At 43.2% G+C, this 18,573-nt stretch overlaps 1 protein-coding gene across 4 annotated transcripts in view; it reads right to left on the bottom strand.

Moving 5' to 3' along the window:
• The window catches only part of CDC7 (cell division cycle 7), a 40,052-nt gene extending 24,912 nt beyond the window's left edge, over positions 1-15,140 (bottom strand). Inside the window, exons 1-7 of one of the 4 annotated variants that reach the window (XM_063428379.1) lie at positions 15,053-15,140; positions 13,442-13,516; positions 7,426-7,561; positions 4,647-4,740; positions 3,870-4,012; positions 813-1,059; positions 194-289 (exon numbers count right to left, since the gene is read on the bottom strand). In XM_063428379.1, the coding sequence (XP_063284449.1) occupies positions 194-289; positions 813-1,059; positions 3,870-4,012; positions 4,647-4,740; positions 7,426-7,561; positions 13,442-13,516; positions 15,053-15,074 (813 nt within the window). In that variant the 5' untranslated portion in view covers positions 15,075-15,140. Of the gene's footprint in view, positions 1-193; positions 290-812; positions 1,060-3,869; positions 4,013-4,646; positions 4,741-7,425; positions 7,562-13,441; positions 13,517-15,052 lie in introns of those variants that run through there. The other 3 variants (XM_063428382.1, XM_063428380.1, XM_063428383.1) reach the window with 3 other exon arrangements.
• Between the last annotated feature and the right edge of the window lie 3,433 nt (positions 15,141-18,573).

The following is an 18,573-nucleotide window of genomic DNA, read 5'->3' as shown; positions in this document are numbered from 1 at the left end:
ATAAGACTTGCTTTTAACTTTACTTCTTGATTTTATATATAAAAATGTTAGTTGAAAGTCCAGCACAAGAGATTTTTTTTTAATAAACCAAAGTTTTAAATAAATGTTTGAAGCCACATGTAAATGAACTTCTCTCAAACATACAAAACACAATTTTGCACAAATAAGGAAAACAAAAAATAAACTTCCTTACTTTTACAGTGGGGTTCTTGTTCATTACAGTACCGTGGACATTAAAATTTTTCTCTCCAAATACAGAACGCTGACTAGGATAACCAAGCAATCCTTCCTGAAAAACGCATACAAAATAAGTACAAAATAATTAACTCTCTGACACATTACAAGTGAAGATAGTGGCATATTTAACGAATGAAAAAACAAAAACAGCTGCATGCATGTGTAAGCACATAAATCCTTTCCATGTGCAAATAAGAACATAGTCTAGACACAGCAATAAACATCACACAAATACTTATTTGGAACACAGTACTCGTACAAAATCAGCAAGAGTGACCACGCCCAACAGAAGAGAGGGGAGCAAAAAAATAATGTATCACGAACACGGGTGAAACTTACAATTATTTAAGAATAGTGGAATAAAATTTAAAGAAAAGGGAGTTTGCTTTAATCATCAATTAGATATTGTACATTTTGAACTTTTTAAGTCTTGTATACTTTTTTGCCAAATTAATTGCAAACAGGCAAATAAATATGGTCATAGCTGCAAAGGGAAGGGCACATGTTTTGGGTTATCTGAAGCCATGCTTTTGTAATGAAGCGCTGTCAAACAGAAAAGTAAAAAGACTCATAACCTTTACTTTGACTCCTTGATTTATCTGTATTTCTGAATGTGACCAAAGTCTTTTTACAGACTGCTTTGTTGATGGTGGCAGTACTAGGTCTCTAGGTACCGGTATATTTTGAGGCAACCTGTTTCCTGATATTGTGTGAGGTTTATTTTGTGAGCAACTTTCCTGTTTTTTTATTTGCAGAACCTTAAGTTGTTCTATTTTTGTGTCTGGCGTGCCTTGTGCCAATCCAAAATCAACCAATGCAAACCTAAAAACAGAAATAGAAAAAAAAAAAAAAAAAGTATATAAGTACAAAAGTGTAACCCAGCAGGTTTTATTTTCTTCTGGAAAATACCATGCATAAGCAGGAATAAAGGAATAGAGGAACAGCAAGGTTTGTGTTAATTTAGAAAATAAAATGTTTACTTTTATTATTCAAAGCCATCATGTGAAGAAAAAAAAAAAAAAAAAAAAAAAAAAAAGATATATGGGCATTAAATACAAAGTGAAATATAGTGTTTTGTGATAAGAAAAATCAACTGCTTTGATCCTTTTCCTTCATTCCCACAATGAAAAAAAAAAAGAAAAGTTTTTTTACATTACTTGTTGATTTGCCCAGCACAGTGGCAATGATCTCAGCACTTTAATATTACAGAATTTGACTGACACTCTGGACATCTTAAAACAGAGACAATGTTTACATAGTACTAGTTCAAAGAACAAACCACGTCTGAAATCTGTTATAGGATATCGGTGTGTCACACTGCGTCCATCCTTGTTTTGTCATTCATTCACTGATTGGCAGTAGTGAAAATGCACCTACTGCAGGGCTTGACAAATTTATTTGGAATATAGGAGCCAGCTAAAAAAGTTAGGAGCCAGTCATTTTCAACGAGAAAGTGCAATTCTTAAAGGGACACTATAGTCACCAGAACCACTACAGCTTGATGTAGTTGTTCTGGTGTCCTTAGCCTGTCCCTGCGGGCGTTTCAGTGTAAACACTGCCTTTATCGCAAAAACGCAGAGTTTACATTGCTGCTTACCAACACTTCTAATGACAGTCACTCAGATGGCCACTAGAGTCCTGGGTCACTGCTGCACCACGTGCAGCACCCAGGTTCAGTGTCTCCAAGCTCTGCATGGAGGCGCTGAATGTTTTTGATTGATTAATGTAATGCATTTCTATGAGAAGATGCGGATTGGTACATTTGCTGCACATGCATAAAATCCTCCCGATGCTTTCCGAAGAGAAAGCATTGGCTTAGCTGAGATCATAAAGATTAATCGTCTCAGCCATGGCGAAACTGGCACGGCGTGGGAAAATAGGTGAGTAAACACCTTCCTCATGCGATCGGAGGGGGAAGTTACCTAAACGCGCGCACATACACACTCATGCTGACAGACACACACACACTGACAGGCTCACTCTCACACTGACAGCACACACACTCTTACGCTGACAACAGGCTTGCACGCACACACCGACAGACTCGTACACACAGACTCTGACAGGTGCTCACACAAACTCTTGAAAGGCTCTGGCTCACACACACACGTCAAAGCTCCCTCCCACACCAACTAGAGAGCTGGCAAATCCCAGACGCCAGGGCGAAATTTATAGTAACCGTGGCGATCTGGCACCTGGGATTTGTCGAGCCCCGTCTTACTGGAGTATTGAAGAGACACTAAGCACCAAAACAACTTTAGTTTAATGAAGCAGTCATGGTGTATAGATCATACAAATACACAAAAATAAGTCCTCCGCTCAAACTCCCACTACTCCTGGGTTGCAGCAACCATCATAGCACCTATCAGCCCCTAGTGCGCAGTTAACTCTTTCTTCTTTGGTTTTACTGTATGTATTGGGGCTCATGTGTGCTATGCTGGTTATTACCACCCAGGAGTAGTTTGAGTGCAGGACTTATTTTTGCATATTTATATTTACTTTTGTATCGTACAGCCATGTTACAATGCTGCCACCCACCCCATGTGTTCCCTATTAAGGGTTAATAAGTATGTATTTGTTTAGAAAAATACCCCTCTCGATCTCAGAGATTTCTTTGCCTGAAGCAAGCAAAGTGAATTGTTAGTATAGGACCCACCTAAGAGGTTTGCCTTGACGTGGCAGGTAGGCTTACATCTAATGGCAATTGGAGTTTAGTTAAATATGCATTGGGATTTGGGATAGTGCACAGGTAACTATTTTTCTTTGGTTTTTATTGTATGTATTGGGGCTGTTGTGTGCTATGGTTGTTGCTGCTGCTCAGGAGTAGTGGAAGTTTGAGCGCAGGACTTATTTTTGTGTATTTGTATAGATCATGCCCGTGCAGTCTCACTTCTCAATGCTCTTATTTAGAAGTAAAATCACTTGTTTCTATACCCTAGCCACACTTCCCATGGCTGAGACTAACACAGAGAGTGCCCCTGCAAAAAAATAAATAAATATAATAATTCTTACGTAACCCTTACGTAAATTCCAAATGAAACATGTAGACATTGATATTTAAGTTAACCTGACATGCCAACAAGCCTTATTAAAGGTAGTAAATAATATTTTTTAAAAGAACTAACATAATATGAATATTTTATAAGGAGGTGTGAACGATTAATCTTAAGTATAAAAGTCACAAGATGAAAATAGAATATATGCGTATTAAAGCACATTGAAACACGCTCGTGATGGGGGGGGGGGGGGGGTCAAAACATTGATTTTGTTGGACATGCATTACTAAATACTCTGTTTTTGGAAGTCTTTTGAGTGCTGCCAATTATTGTGTGTGTAATATATAACACACACACACTGCATTTTTAGGTAAAACGCACAACCTGTGGTATGCACACCCCAAGGGGGTAAATCCACCTTAGCCCCTGCAAATTAGATAGCATGGGTGTAAATTGCATTTGGGAGATGACACAAATTTTGACAACCCAAGTAAAATCAAGACTGAAATTCTAAAATATACATATGGACTGACATAGTCAGAACAAAAAAAAAATATATATATCAATACATAGGTGTGTGTCATTAACAGTACATTTAACACCAAAAATAAAATGTACAATGTCCTACAAACGTACTGCTTTTGATGTCTGTTGTATAAGAAATTACTTGGTTTAACATCTCGATGGACAATGCCAAACTCATGAATACGTCGGAGTGCTTTAAACAGATTAAACATGTATTCTTTTGCTTCCTCAAAACTCAGATAATGCAAAATATCCTGTTTGAAAAAAAGAGAAATAGACTTGGACAAGGAAGAAAAAAAAAATGTATACACAAATACATAAACAACCAGAAAACTACCCAAATTGTACATTTTTTTTCTACAAGACAAAGCTTAATTTATTAATTTGCTTTCTGTTAAACAAACAAAGCATACCTAATTACACTAAACAACTAATAGAAAATACACAATTTCAGAAATATATCAAGTTGATTTATCAATTCCAAAACATGTTGAGAACATGAGAATCAAATAAACATTACATTGTTTGCTTATACTATTTTCTAGAGAAACCACCACTAGATTAACAAACAATTAAATGTTATACTATATATTGGATTCCTCCTCTGCATATATGGCCACTGCTTTGGATAAGTATACATGCACTTCCACAACAATTTTAAGCTTCTGCTCTTTGAATGCTACTTTTAGTTTATTGTAATGTTAATTGGACAACAATCAATATCTGATCTTAGGTCAATATACACATACACACACACAAATCCAGGATAAAATAAAATTCACATTTGATGAATTCAGTCACAAAATAGATAAAAGAGGAATACATACGATGTGACAATACTATTTAAGCATAACTGGTACTTTAGAGAATTTTTTGGGGAGTTCTTACCACAAAACATTCATGTTCCAGATAAGGCATAACAATAACAACATGGTCATTATTTCTGAAACAGTACTTGACTCCCATGACATTGTCTTCACCTCTTGAGGGAAAAGAAAGCACACGTAAATATTTTAAGAAAATGAAAGACTTATGTGCATTACTCATGCATAATAAAAAAAAAAAAAAAAAAAAGTGTTAAACAAAATTACTATTTATGAATTTCTCTGTTTTGCAGATAATCATTAGGCTTTGCACATTCTCAGGTGACATTTTGTTAAACCAAATATCTCTTACCCAATCCTGGTTTCCTCACAGGCTTGAAAGGAAGAGCTGGGGTTTATGCATAACATAACCATACATGATGGTCTAGTTTACAGAAGCTCCAATTCATGTGAACCAAATGATATATTTTCTGTTAATCTTTAAACTAAGAGTGGCTCTACTGTGCATGCTTCTCTACATCTCTCAATAGGAGCCCTGTACATGTTCCTGGATGCCTCTCACCATTTCCTTTTGGCATAATCTGAAACACGGTCTCATGAAAGGGAAGATAACTTCTCTGGAATGTACGCTATTGAATAATCAACAAAACTTGTGTTCAGCCCTTTTCATGAAATGCATTTTTGTTTAAATTTATATTGCAAACGTAAAGAAAATTACATCAGAATGCAATTGAGACAATGCAAAACCAGGGGAAAAATAAAAGAAAAATGACTACAAAAACATTTAATTCTGTAGCATTTATTTTAATATGCCAATTTCGAACTTCATAGTACATATTACTTATAAAACATAAACAAAACAGGCGTTTGTATGGGGCTACAAACTTTATTGGCACATTAAAAATAATGATTAAGGGGCGGGGCCTGACAGCCAAGATGGCCGGACGTGCTCTCTGAGAGCTCCTGCACCAACGGGCATAATAACGAGGTTTTTATAAAACCACATACTGCAAGCAGCACACGGAGCCCATAGAGAGATGCAGCACAACACACGGAACAGTTTGCCACCTTTTAAGCACCGACAAGCAAAGCAAAAGCCTGAACAGGCCATGCGGCCTACACAGAAATGGGGCCTGCGGCATGGGGGAGGCGGCCGATCCTCCTGCACAGACCCCACCTGTAAGCGAGAAGCGGATGCTGCCCCGCGCCCCCCCCCTTTGGACCGGCGGGGGATATCCCGGTCCTCGCTGGGGCCGATTACCCCCACCACTCGAATTCACCACACGGATAGACCAACGGCTAACCAAGCCTGCAAGAGCCCAAGCAAGATGGCGGCTCGAGCGAGACCCACGCCAAAATGCACCCCCATGAAACCGCCCACACTAACCCCTGAATCTTTTAACCGGCTTTGCACCATCTTAAGGGCAAAACACCGCCTCCAGGGTCAGCCGTTCCGGCTAATTGTGAAGGGGATGGCGGCATGGATTCGTCCTGCCACCCGGCGCCGCTTGTGCAGCTATTCAGACCGTGCCCCCAGAGCAGCCTGCAGACGGAGAACGGACTGGCGACCCAAATGGTGGGAAACGAGAACAAGCCCTGCAAGCACCCACACTTACCCACACGCCTCGCTGAGCGGATCCACCAAACAGACCCATTTCAACTACTGCTTAGCAGCACCGACAACCGCTGACGTACGAGCCACAACCTGCTCGGGGACGACCACCGCTCACACCCAAGCCGGATGCCGGCACGGCAAGAACGCAGCCCTCACTCCAACCTGGCATAAACCGGAGGGCCAAAAACCGAGTAGGTGGAACCTGCCGCAAACCATCACGAGGGGTTATAGGGTGAACTACCCCCTGAAGCACAATAGCGACATCAGTGCAGCTTGTAGAGCAGACCACAAAGCTCCAGGGCCATGGCCCGATGGACTAAACCGGCAAAGAGCCCACTCTCAGCCAGCAGAGGAAGGGACCCCAAGAGACTTTCCGGGCGGTGCCGTTCCAATACCGGCAGTAGGAGTAGGATGATCCCCACTGATACACGGCGACCTGACCTGTGGCCATGCAATTACAAACCTGCAGCCACAGGGGACTTTGTCCTGTGCCAAAAGCAACTTGCTTCTAATATGTATAATACTAAAGGCTAGTGATTACATTGATTCCAACCCACTACACCATGCCACTGATAAGTATGCAGGTCTATAATGTACAAAAATAATTTTTTAGTGTTCAATATTTTTCATCACATAGAGCATTGTCGCATTGTCGCATTGTTTAATCACTTAGTTAATATCCTGCTGTAACAGTGGGCAGTCTTATATGTCATGGGGGGTCTAGGCTACAGCTGTTGGCCTTCGGGCGCTCTCACATGTTTTGTTTACTTGTACTCTCACAATCTAGATGTCTAAGCTAGTTAAAACTTATACGGAATATACGAATTCCCAGTCTCTCACGGCATAGGCAACAAGCGTGATGTAATACTAATAACCTAATTGTTTCAAATGTTCTTGTATGTACGTTCTCTGCACGAGCCATGTTTTTCCTCTTTTGTCCCTCTCCTACCTCTTCCTGTATGGAATGTGCGTTATGCTACCATCTTGAAAACTAAACGGCAACCTAAACTATCGTAAAACTATAATAACTATAAAAATGTGCCTGTATAACGTATGCCATGACTTGTACTACCTATGTTTACCGATTTTACTGGATGTCGCTGTTGTGGCGCATACCGGCTGCCTGTTTATTCTGTGCACACCCAAAATAAAGAATTAAAAAAAAAAAAAAAAAATAATGATTAAACATTTTCATTTCCCTTCTACTGCATGACATTAATACACATACCCAGCAACTGTAAGGCATTCTAGTTCTGCAGCAATCCGTGTTGGGTGGCTTGTGGGGATTAAATGCTTCAGTGCAAATTTCATATCTTCTCCTGATTTTAATCTTGCAGTGGCCAAGTATACTGAACTAAATGTACCTGGAAATGAAGTTTACGTGAATTACACAGAATATAGAAATTGAACAGAGATTATTATTACAACCGCCTCCTCCCCAGATCCCTAACCCGCTTTTCTAGAGTGCCTCAAAGTTGCCTTTCTTCCATCTTCAACGGATGTACTCCTACTTTCTAAAATCAGAGCTTCTTATCTGCCCGCCTCATAAAATGAATCCTCCGGTGTCGATTCCTGCAAGTTGATGTTATGTCCACCACCTGTCTGTGTTTCTGGACTGACTGTTACACCGCACGTCTAAATCTGTTGCAAAATCCTGCCAATTCCATCTTAAAAACCAATGCCTGGATCTGCCCCTTTATTAGATGCTACGAAAGTTTTTGCATTGATTACTGTAATTGGCCTCTTCAGACACTTTACTACTTCTCTACAGTCCGTATTGAAAGCTAGGGTTCATTTTTATTTCTGGGCTGCTAAATTGTCTCAAGGCAAGGGAGTGGGAGAAGGAAGAGAGCTATAGTGCCAGGAATAAATGTTTGTATTCCTGGCACTTACAGTATCCCTTTAAAATGCCATGCAGAACTTGAAAACCATTATTTCTAAATTTCTCAAAAATGTTTTTTTACATTTTATTAAATTATGTTTCATTTATAAATCTTTGATGTGAAATGAAAGCTCTGTTTCTCCTGAGCAAAATATATATAACACGTGTGTGCACTTAATATGAAAAAGGTAAATCATAATTGAACAGACATATAGATCAAATTCTAGGTTTAGACCAGAAAGTGCACAATTGCCTCCGCCCATTACCCCATCGCGACGCATGACGGACATTTTCCACCATGCATGTCCTACCCTTAAGGACACATGATGGAAAATTACAGTCATCTACTAAAGTTACACTACAAACAGCATAACTACTAGTGTACTCCAATATAAGTAGTCAAACCATTTGGTCTGGTGGTACAAGTCTGGACTCGTGGGATAAGAGAAATAAGCTGATGTTCTCAGCACCAGAAAGAGAGCCAAACCTGTCCATTTTAAAACAGTTTTACAAAATGAGTAACTAATGTGTTTGGAGTGTTGCTTTAAAAAGGAACAAGGCAACAATTTCAGTGGAACATATTGGGTATGCTTTAGATCAAGCATGTCAAACTCAAAGGCTAACAAGGGCCAAATAAAAAAAGGTTTAAAGGGACTCTCCAGTGCCAGGAAAACAAATCAGTTTTCCTGGCACTGCAGTATCCTGCAGTGCCCCCCTCCCTACCACCCTCCATCTCATGTTGCTAAAGGGGTTAAAACCCCTTCAGTGACTTACCTGAATCCAGCGCTGATGTACCATTATTCAATGATTTCCTATGGGGAGTCCGGCGACGCTGGTGGTCCTCATGCATAGCGTGAGGACGTCCAGTGTCGTTTAAAACACTGTTCGTGTTTTAAGAACTTGGATGTACTCCTTCACCTTCTCTACACACACTAAGAAAACCAGAAACCTCATCACAATACCCTGCCCTTTACCCTCACTTAACCAACATTCAGTGTACACTCTGGAACGCCTGCTCTGTCTGCAGTAAGTTAAAATCAACAGCCCGGCACGACTTTTTCATCTCAAACTCACTCACACTACTTGCACTTACAGAGACTTGGCTGTCCCCCTCTGATAGCGCTACTCTTTATGTTTTAGTGGGCTACAATACTCTCACACTCCCAGACTCAACTGTAAAGGAGGTGGTGTAGGCATCCTTCTCTCCCCTTAATGTACCTTTCAACCAATCAGAATCTCTCCAATATTCCTTTTCCTCTATCGGACCACCATCTGCCGACTTTTGACATCAGCAAACCCAAGACGCAATTAACACCACCGTCTGAACATTAGTCTCACATACACCTCCAATGTCTTAAACTAGAGCATTTATCCACTAACTTCCAAACTCTCCTTTACCCATCTCAAACCTCACCTGTCCTAGCTCTGCAACCTCCTTCTACAATTCCACCCTCTCCTCTCAACTAGACATCATGGCACCTTCTACATTAAAATGCAGCAAGCACCCCAAACAAAAACCTTGGCACACCAAGCTGATTCGATACCTCCAAAAATGCTCCAGAACTGCTGAACGCTGTTGGAGAAAGTCTCACTGTGCGTCTGACTTTCTCCACTATAAATTTATGCTGCGCTCATACAGCTTTGCTCTTACCTCTCCAAAAGTAAATTACTTTAATACCCTCATAACCACACTCTCCTGCGAACCCAAACAACTATTTCACACATTTAACTCTTCTTTGCCCTATTGTTCCTCCTCCACCTACTAATTTGACTCCTTCACATCTTTCTTCTTCCCCTTACAATACTTCCCCTAACCTCCCTCCCTTTGCTGTTTTATGTTCATTCGCACCCGCTACAGCAGAAGAGGTCTCTTTTCTGCTCCAGTCCTCCCGCCCCATTACCTGCTCCCTAGATCCAATTCCCTTGCATCTCATCCGTATTCTGTCTTCTTCTCTTTCTCTTCCTCTCAATCTCTCTCTCGTCTGGCATATTTCCATCGCCCTTCAAACATGCAACTATAATCCCAATTCTAAAGAAGCCCAACCTTGACCCCAACTCCCCATCCAACTAGCGTCCTATCTCGCTACTGCCTTTTGTATCCAAGATCCTTGAAAGAGTGGTGTATGCGAAATTGACAGACTTCCTCGAGTCCAACGCTCTGCTAGACCTGCTTCAGTTTGGTTTCCGCGCTAAGCACTCTGAGGAAACGGCACTGACCAAGGTATCCAATGATCTAGTCGCTGCAAAATCTCCTGGTCACTACTCTATCCTAATTCTCCTTGACCTTTCTGCGGCTTTTGACATTGTTGATAATCAACAGCTTCTTCTCATCCTCCGCAATATTGGTCTACAAGATACTACGCTCTCCTGGTGCTCCTCCTAGCTCTCCCAGCGCTCTTTCAGTGTTTCTTTCTCTGGCTCTGCTTCTTCTCCCCAACTCCTCTCTGTTGGTGTCCCCCAAGGTTCAGTCCTTGGTCCCCTACTGTTCTCCATCTATACTGCCTCCCTTGGTCAACTCATTAGCTCCTTTGGCTTCCAATATCATTTCTATGCAGATGACACGCAAATCTACCCGTCCTCTCCAGATCTCTCCCCGTCCCTCTGCTGTTTCTAACTGGATGGCTGCCCACTTCCTTAAACTCAACTTGACCAAAACTGATATTTTGGTCTTTCCTCCCTAAAGTGTTGCTACTCCTGTATCTGTCTCCCTCCAAGTCAACGGTGCTACCATCGGCTCGACCACGCAAGCTCACTGCCTAGGTGTTTTCTTTGACTCAGACATCTCCTTCACGCCTCATGTTCAGTCTATTGGCAAATCTTGCCACTTCCATCTCAAAAACATTGCGCGCATCCGCCCCTACTTAACGCCAGATGCGACTAAGGTGTTGGTCCATTCCACTGTCCTTTCTCGCCTTGACTACTGTAATCCGCTTCTCAGTGGTCTTACGTGCTTCCAACTTGCGCCGTTACAGACCATAGTGAATGCGGCGACAAGGCTCATCTTACTGTTCACCCGCACCTCCCACTTCTTTCAGTCCCTACATTGGCTTCCTATAAAATATAAAGCTCAATTTAAAATTCTGGTTCTTGCTTTCAAATCTCTACATAATGCTGCTCCCACTCATCTATCCTCCCTAATACATAAGTATGTCCCGTCTAGGCCCTTACGCTCTGCTGAAGACTTACGGCTATCTTCTGTCTGTACTCCCACCTCTGATGCTCGCCTTCAAGACTTCGAGGGCTGCACCATTCCTGTGGAACTCACTTCCCTCCAATTAAACTGTTAATAGCTCCCGACTGATTCCTCTCTTGCAACTGTCATTAGTCTAATAATATCCTTACCTTTTGTGTCACTTTACCCTACTCCCTCTAGCTTGTAAGCTCATGCAGGGCACTCAACCCATCTGTTCCTGTGTGTCCAACTTGTTTGGTTACAACTACATGTTTGTTCGTCCACCCACTGTAAAACGCTGCAGAATTTGTTGGCGCTATATAAATAACATAATAATAATCTCCAGGCAGAGTAAGGTGTGGCTGCACACTGCACTCCGCTCACTCCTACCTCCCTTCCACCCATGTCTCTCTTCCCGTTCCATTCATATTTCTTTCCCTCTTCCATATCTCTTCCCCCCACGTCTACCTCCCTCCTCCATTCATGTCTCCCTCACATCTCTCTCCCATGTCTCCTCCGTATTTCCCTCCCCCTTCCATTTATATATCCCCATGTCTTCCTCTCTATCCATTCCATCCATGTCTCTCCCCCCGCCCTTCCCATTCATATCCCCCCCCTTCCCATTCATATCCCCCCCCCTTCACATTCATATCCCCCCCTTCCCATTCATCCCCCCCCCTTCCCATTCATCCCCCCCCCCTTCCCATTCATATCCCCCCCTTCCCATTCATATCCCCCCCCTTCCCATTCATATCCCCCCCCCTTCCCATTCATATCCCCCCCCTTCCCATTCATATCCCCCCCCTTCCCATTCATATCCCCCCCCTTCCCATTCATATCCCCCCCCTTCCCATTCATATCCCCCCCCTTCCCATTCATATCCCCCCCCTTCCCATTCATATCCCCCCCTTCCCATGCATATCCCCCCCTTCCCATTCATATCCCCCCCTTCCCATTCATCCCCCCCCTTCCCATTCATATCCCCCCCCTTCCCATTCATATCCCCCCCCTTCCCATTCATATCCCCCCCCTTCCCATTCATATCCCCCCCCCTTCCCATTCATATCCCCCCCCCCTTCCCATTCATATCCCCCCCCCCTTCCCATTCATATCCCCCCCCCTTCCCATTCATATCCCCCCCCCCTTCCCATTCATATCCCCCCCCCCTTCCCATTCATATCCCCCCCCTTCCCATTCATATCCCCCCCCTTCCCATTCATATCCCCCCCCTTCCCATTCATATCCCCCCCCTTCCCATGCATATCCCCCCCCTTCCCATTCATATCCCCCCCCCTTCCCATTCATATCCCCCCCCTTCCCATTCATATCCCCCCCCCCTTCCCATTCATATCCCCCCCCTTCCCATTCATATCCCCCCCCTTCCCATTCATATCCCCCCCCTTCCCATTCATATCCCCCCCCTTCCCATTCATATCCCCCCCCTTCCCATTCATATCCCCCCCCTTCCCATTCATATCCCCCCCCCTTCCCATTCATATCCCCCCCCCTTCCCATTCATATCCCCCCCCCTTCCCATTCATATCCCCCCCCTTCCCATTCATATCCCCCCCCTTCCCATTCATATCCCCCCCCCTTCCCATTCATATCCCCCCCCCTTCCCATTCATATCCCCCCCCCTTCCCATTCATATCCCCCCCCCTTCCCATTCATATCCCCCCCCCCTTCCCATTCATATCCCCCCCCCTTCCCATTCATATCCCCCCCCATGTCTCCCTTCCCAGCCCTTCCATTCATACTCCCTCCTTTTCTATTTCCAGGCAGTCTCACAAATGCTCTGCTCTATAGCGATATGCTGACCCCCCCCCCCCCCTTCCGTTTTACCTGACAGGGGAGGGGGCCTCTCAATCTCCGGCGGCACGCTGACAGACTGAGCGCCGGGTAGTCATGACACCCAGCGCTCCTATGCAGAGCAGGAGGCGCTCCACCTCCAAGTTAACAGTGTGTGCGGTTCCCTTATGAAGCCGCACGTTGCCTAGGGGCACAAAAATCACTTGTCAAACTGACAAGTTAATTTTGCGCCCCCTCGACCGGCACCCCTGATTGACTGGGCTGCAAAGAAGTTCATTGTGGGCAGCATGCAGCCCGTGAGATTGACATGCATGATTTAGATTTATGTTGTCTTTTAAATGCATAATCACTTACACATGTTACAACTTTATCTTTACTTACCCTCCCCAATTTTTTGCATAATGCAAAAGATGTCACAAAGTCGAGGTACAGCAGCATATAGTTTTTCAATTTCTTCTGTGGACCAAAGATATCTGGTTACTCATCAAACAAAAACAAAAAAAACACTTTTTTATTTTAAACAGTCCAATTCTATATTTTTTGGGTACTCAAACATGAGAATCCATTTATAAACAGCATATGGCTTGGCAGATTTCAATATGCTGGAATTGAAAATGAGGTCTGTGTCTTAGTAGCTGGAGCAAATGTATTTTTTTTTCCTTTTTAAAATGTATTAAAATTTTGAACAAATGGAAGGTAAGCCAAAATAGCATTCCATTAAAGGGTTATCCAACCATCATAACCCTACAGTGATTTTAAGTGGTCATGGTGGTTGGAGTCAGGATGTGCAGTGTTTCTGCTTGAAATACTACACATACAGAGTTAATTTTAGTGGTGTGCTGGGTGTTACTTGCACCCCTAGCACTTGTGACATTGGCAGCTCAGAACCCTGTTCTGGGCTGCCTAATGTCAATTCTGTGCATAGTTTGTGACTGTAGTCAGCTCACACATAAGATAGTTTTCCTCTCCCTCCCTGTGTGTGCTTCACCTACTTCTTGTATTTCTTTTTTTAAAATGTAATTATCAAATCATCCTTCGTCCCCTCACCAGTTCAGATTGTGCGCATGCACCACGAAAAGTCGTTGATTGGACCATGTGAGGCTCATATGACGTCAGACGAAGGTGTGGAAGTCAGCGCAGTGAGCTTCGCACGGTCCTGTATTCCAGACGAGTAAAATGTTTATTTTATTAAGGGTTTGGTGCAAGTGCATGCAAGGACCTACTTCACAGTGCCCAATAGGTCATATTAGATCAAAAAGGTCCCCTCCTCAAAAACATTAGAGTAACACTTAGCGCACTATAGTAGTTAAGGTGTCAGGAGTGCCCTGGCACCCTCCCGTCCCCCAATCCATTAAGTACCTATACTGGTAGTCTACTGGGTGACACAACACACCTTTGCCAAAAGAAGAACCAGATGCTCCTACGCAGGGTTAGCTCACTGGCAGAGTGTCAGCTGATCACTGCTAGCCAATGCGCTGATCGCCGTGCTGGGAGATGACGTGTGAAGTGTCACATGGCAGACTCCAGGTAAGCAGCCTATTGAAAGCGGCTTTTTTTTTCCATTACTGGTCACAAATATGACAAAAAGTGCTTTGCGTCTGGGTGTCTCTTTGAACTGCTGGCAAAATGTTTAACGCTGAATGCAGTGTCCGCCCCAGGGGTCTCCAGACACTATAACCACTTCAATGACATGAAATGTTTATACTGTGTACAGTGCTCCTGCAGTGGTTATAGTGCTTGGTGTTTTCCTTTAATAAAAAAAAATATGTAAATTTGCTAGCATTTCGGCCAGCATAACCTACAGGTAAAAGCTTTTGACAAGTACACTTTGAGAGCACCCAAGTTATGGAACAAAATATTCTAATTACAGGCACTAGCAGCCTAAAGCAACATCCTCTCTGCACAATACACAGTCCCTCAGGCCGTCCTCGTGTAACCATTCACCTTCCTTTCTAACCCAGTCCGGCTTTATACACACTCGGTCCTGTTTACCTGCATTGTCCCCGGAACTCATTTTCCTGTCAGAATCCGAGCTGGCATGAAATGGCGCCAAAAACGTCTCCGCTCTCACAGCGCTCGGTATGAGCCGAGGGCGGGGCCAACCGGATCCTCGAAGCGGTGATTGGGTGCTGGCTGAGTGATGTGCGCAAGGACCAATAGAATACATCCAAGGAACGCATTCTGTTCAGCTGATTGGTCGAACGGCTGTAGGAGTTGTAGTACACAGGTCCTATTCAGCGGTAGTAGTGTGTGTGAGGACAGCTGTTGGTTCTGTGAGTGGTGGGTGTGATTGGGGAAGGGACAGGGACAGGGTCTGTATGTACACTCAGCTTGATCTAGTGACCCCTCTATTTTCGGTTGCCTTACAGAAAAGTATTTTTTTTTTTTTTTTTTTTTTTTTTTTAAGTAAAGCAAAGCAATAGCTGTATCGCTAATGTTATCATTAAAAGCTCCCTTCAGTCAAATAACACCTAATGGGAGTTTTGGATAAGTTAAATTTACTGTCTATACTGACAGAGATGTGCAAGGAAAGTTTACATGTGTCCATTATGTTAAAGCATAGCCACTGCTTTTGGAACAATTTTGTCATGTCATTGGTTATGGGATTGTATGACAGTGGTTATGGTGTCAGTAGTGCCCTGGCACACTTATTTATTGTTACTGTAGTGTTATGGTATCGGACAGCAGTGGTTATGGTGCCAAGAGTGCCCTGGCATCCTTCCTTTTGACTTCTTCCCTGTGGGAGGCAGCTCCTTGCCTTCACTACTACTCCATGAGACCCGGAAACTCTCTTCCCGTAGCCAAACCTGGCACTTTCTTGGTTTCGCTAACTGGCTGAGAGCGATCAGTTGACGCTCTCAGTCAATGCGCATGCCAGCACTGCAGGGCTTAGATCAAGGGAGCTATCGGAAACTTGTACGTCACAGTGGGGGATATATTATCAAAGGGTCACCAACATTTCTCAGTTTTATTTCAGTTTTTGGCAAATTTGTGGCACAATTTATAAAATCTGTTATAACGCATTAACCATTATTTTTGAATGCACATTATTTTTGCATAGCCACAAAAGATTCAAAAATTCTATTTATTTTTTTCTGACAGACATACATACATGCTCCACCCCATTATACACCAACTCTTATATATATTTATTTTTATATATATATATATTACACATGCATATATTAAAAAAACAATGATTTTCTCACCCCTACTGGATGGGATGTTTATCTTGAAGTCCCACAGGATCTTAGCCCTGTCATTCTCATCTACCCTTTCTGGTATCTCACATCTAGACTTAGGCAGGTCCAATCCATATTCTGTGCAGATGTTTTGGTACACAATCCCAGCAACTTGGTTGTGTCTCTCTGTGTATGCTGCTCTTGCTAACATCTTGCATCCGACTACTAGGTTCTGGACTGTCTCTTTGCACAGTCTGAACCTTGGGTCTTGCCTGGTGTGGTAGACTCCAGTTTCTATTGAGTGCCTCCTCCTGTGCTGCTAGGATTAGTGCCTCAGTGCTGTCTTTCAGTCTTGCCTTTTCCAACCACTGGTAGAATTTTGTCATGTGAGCCACATCCACTGTCTGCCGGTTAGACACCCCATGGTGAGGTTTGTCTTGCCAAGGAACCTCTTCTTTTTCTGCATCCTCGATCTGTGGAAGTCTCAGGCTTGTATGTGTTGTATTCGGTCCCCACCCAGGTCCACTTGGGCGTCACCTTTGCTGTATAACTTGTATAAAAGACCAATAAAGGCCATTAAACTTTCTGTTCCTGTTTGACCCTCAACACGTAGTCTTGTCTCGTGATTGGAGGGGAACTGCTATAATCACACTGGGGATTGCTATACTTTGTATACTCCCCTGGGCTCTAATCACTTAGCTCTTTTAAAACCTGTTCCTGTTATGCTCTCCTGGAGGAGAGTTCTCCCCCACTCTGTCCTGGATGTCGGAGGTTGATCCAGGGTGGAAGGAAGACTGCGAGATTCCAGTTAAGCTATGGCGGTTGTGGAGTCTGCGGTGGGTTGTGGTGTCCGGTGCGGTACTTATAGTCCTCAGCGTCAGCTAGGAACCATCAGTTAATGGAGATACCTAGTCGGGGTGCCAGGTGATCCATTATAATCTATAAATATATATATGTGACGAGACCAATCTCGCCACATTGCATTGGAGGAGCCTGGTTGCCCGCCTGCTGCCTTTGGACTATGGACCAGACTTTATGTGAATGTGTTAACCCAGATAGCTATGCCATGGAGCCCATTCGTGTAGTTAAAGACTTCGGCTCCATGGCAATTGAAATGTGTGAATAGGATCTGAGCGCTATTCGGTAGTTTTGTGCGCTCAGACCCCAGGTATCTGGGGATATGTGAAATGTCTGTGTGTTATGTGTAAAAGGTGACTTTATGTATTTTAACCCCTTAAGGACACATGACATGTGTGACACGTCATGATTCCCTTTTATTCCAGAAGTTTGGTCCTTAAGGGGTTAAAGTGTTTTACTGTCTTTGTGTCCCCATGTGCATAATGGAGTCTGGTCTCTGTCCTGGGAGGTAATTGGATTACTTCTCCATTATCTCCAGGATAGAAGACTCTGAAACCGGTCTGGGCCAGATAGCCATGTGCCAGCCAGGCCCCAAAATATACTTTTACTAACTTTTGAACCCCTGGTCTGATTCATGCCATTTTTTAATATGTTGTTCCCCTGAATGGATTGATTGTGAATATGTAATTTTTATGTGAATGTGATGTATGGTTTTAGAGTTATAAAAGTTGGGTAAAAAGTATGTTTTAACTGTATGTGTAATTGAGTTTCCTCTCAGGATAAGGGGAGGGAATATGTGGGATGTAACTGTGATGTGATTGGTTGTTTTATACCTCCCTGTGGGCAGTCCTGTATTTGCAAAGACTATACTAAAAACCAGCCTTGTCTCGTTCTTGGAGGGGGGGGGGGGGGGGGGGGTATTCACTGTATGCTGTTGGAGACTGATTGCCAGGAGTGTAAGCTGATGTATGCTTTTCCTGTTCGTCTGCTAGCAGCTATTCGTGAGGTTCCAGTTTGGAGTGCCATTTTGTATCCAGTTCGGGAGTTTGGTGTTCTGCAGTAGCTGTGCCTGTCTCTCACAAAGGGGCATATCGCCTAAACTGATTTTAACCCCTTGTCTGCTGAAACGGTCTGTTACAATATATATATATATATATATATATATATACACGTTTTATAACTGCCCCCCTACTTTTGTCCCTGGCCCCTTAAGTGCCCCCCCTAAGTATAAATCCTGGAGACGCCACTGCCTGCAGTGGTCATGTAAGGAGGAACAAAAAAAGCCTGCAGGGACTATATAGGCTGTAGTAGTTCTGGTGATTATAGCGTCCCTTTAAAATACCCAAATTATGTTCTGCAAACTATTCTGAATAAAACAATAACCATAATATATGTTTTTTGCACTATCTTGCGAAATTACAATGCCATATAAGGGACCTGACTATTTCAATTTTTACAGTTAGAATTTTGATA

This window comes from Pelobates fuscus, chromosome 7, assembly GCF_036172605.1.
Source record: "Pelobates fuscus isolate aPelFus1 chromosome 7, aPelFus1.pri, whole genome shotgun sequence".
Lineage (NCBI taxonomy): Eukaryota > Metazoa > Chordata > Amphibia > Anura > Pelobatidae > Pelobates > Pelobates fuscus.
Note: the sequence above shows the minus strand (reverse complement) of the source record. Positions and strands in the feature narration are given on the sequence as shown.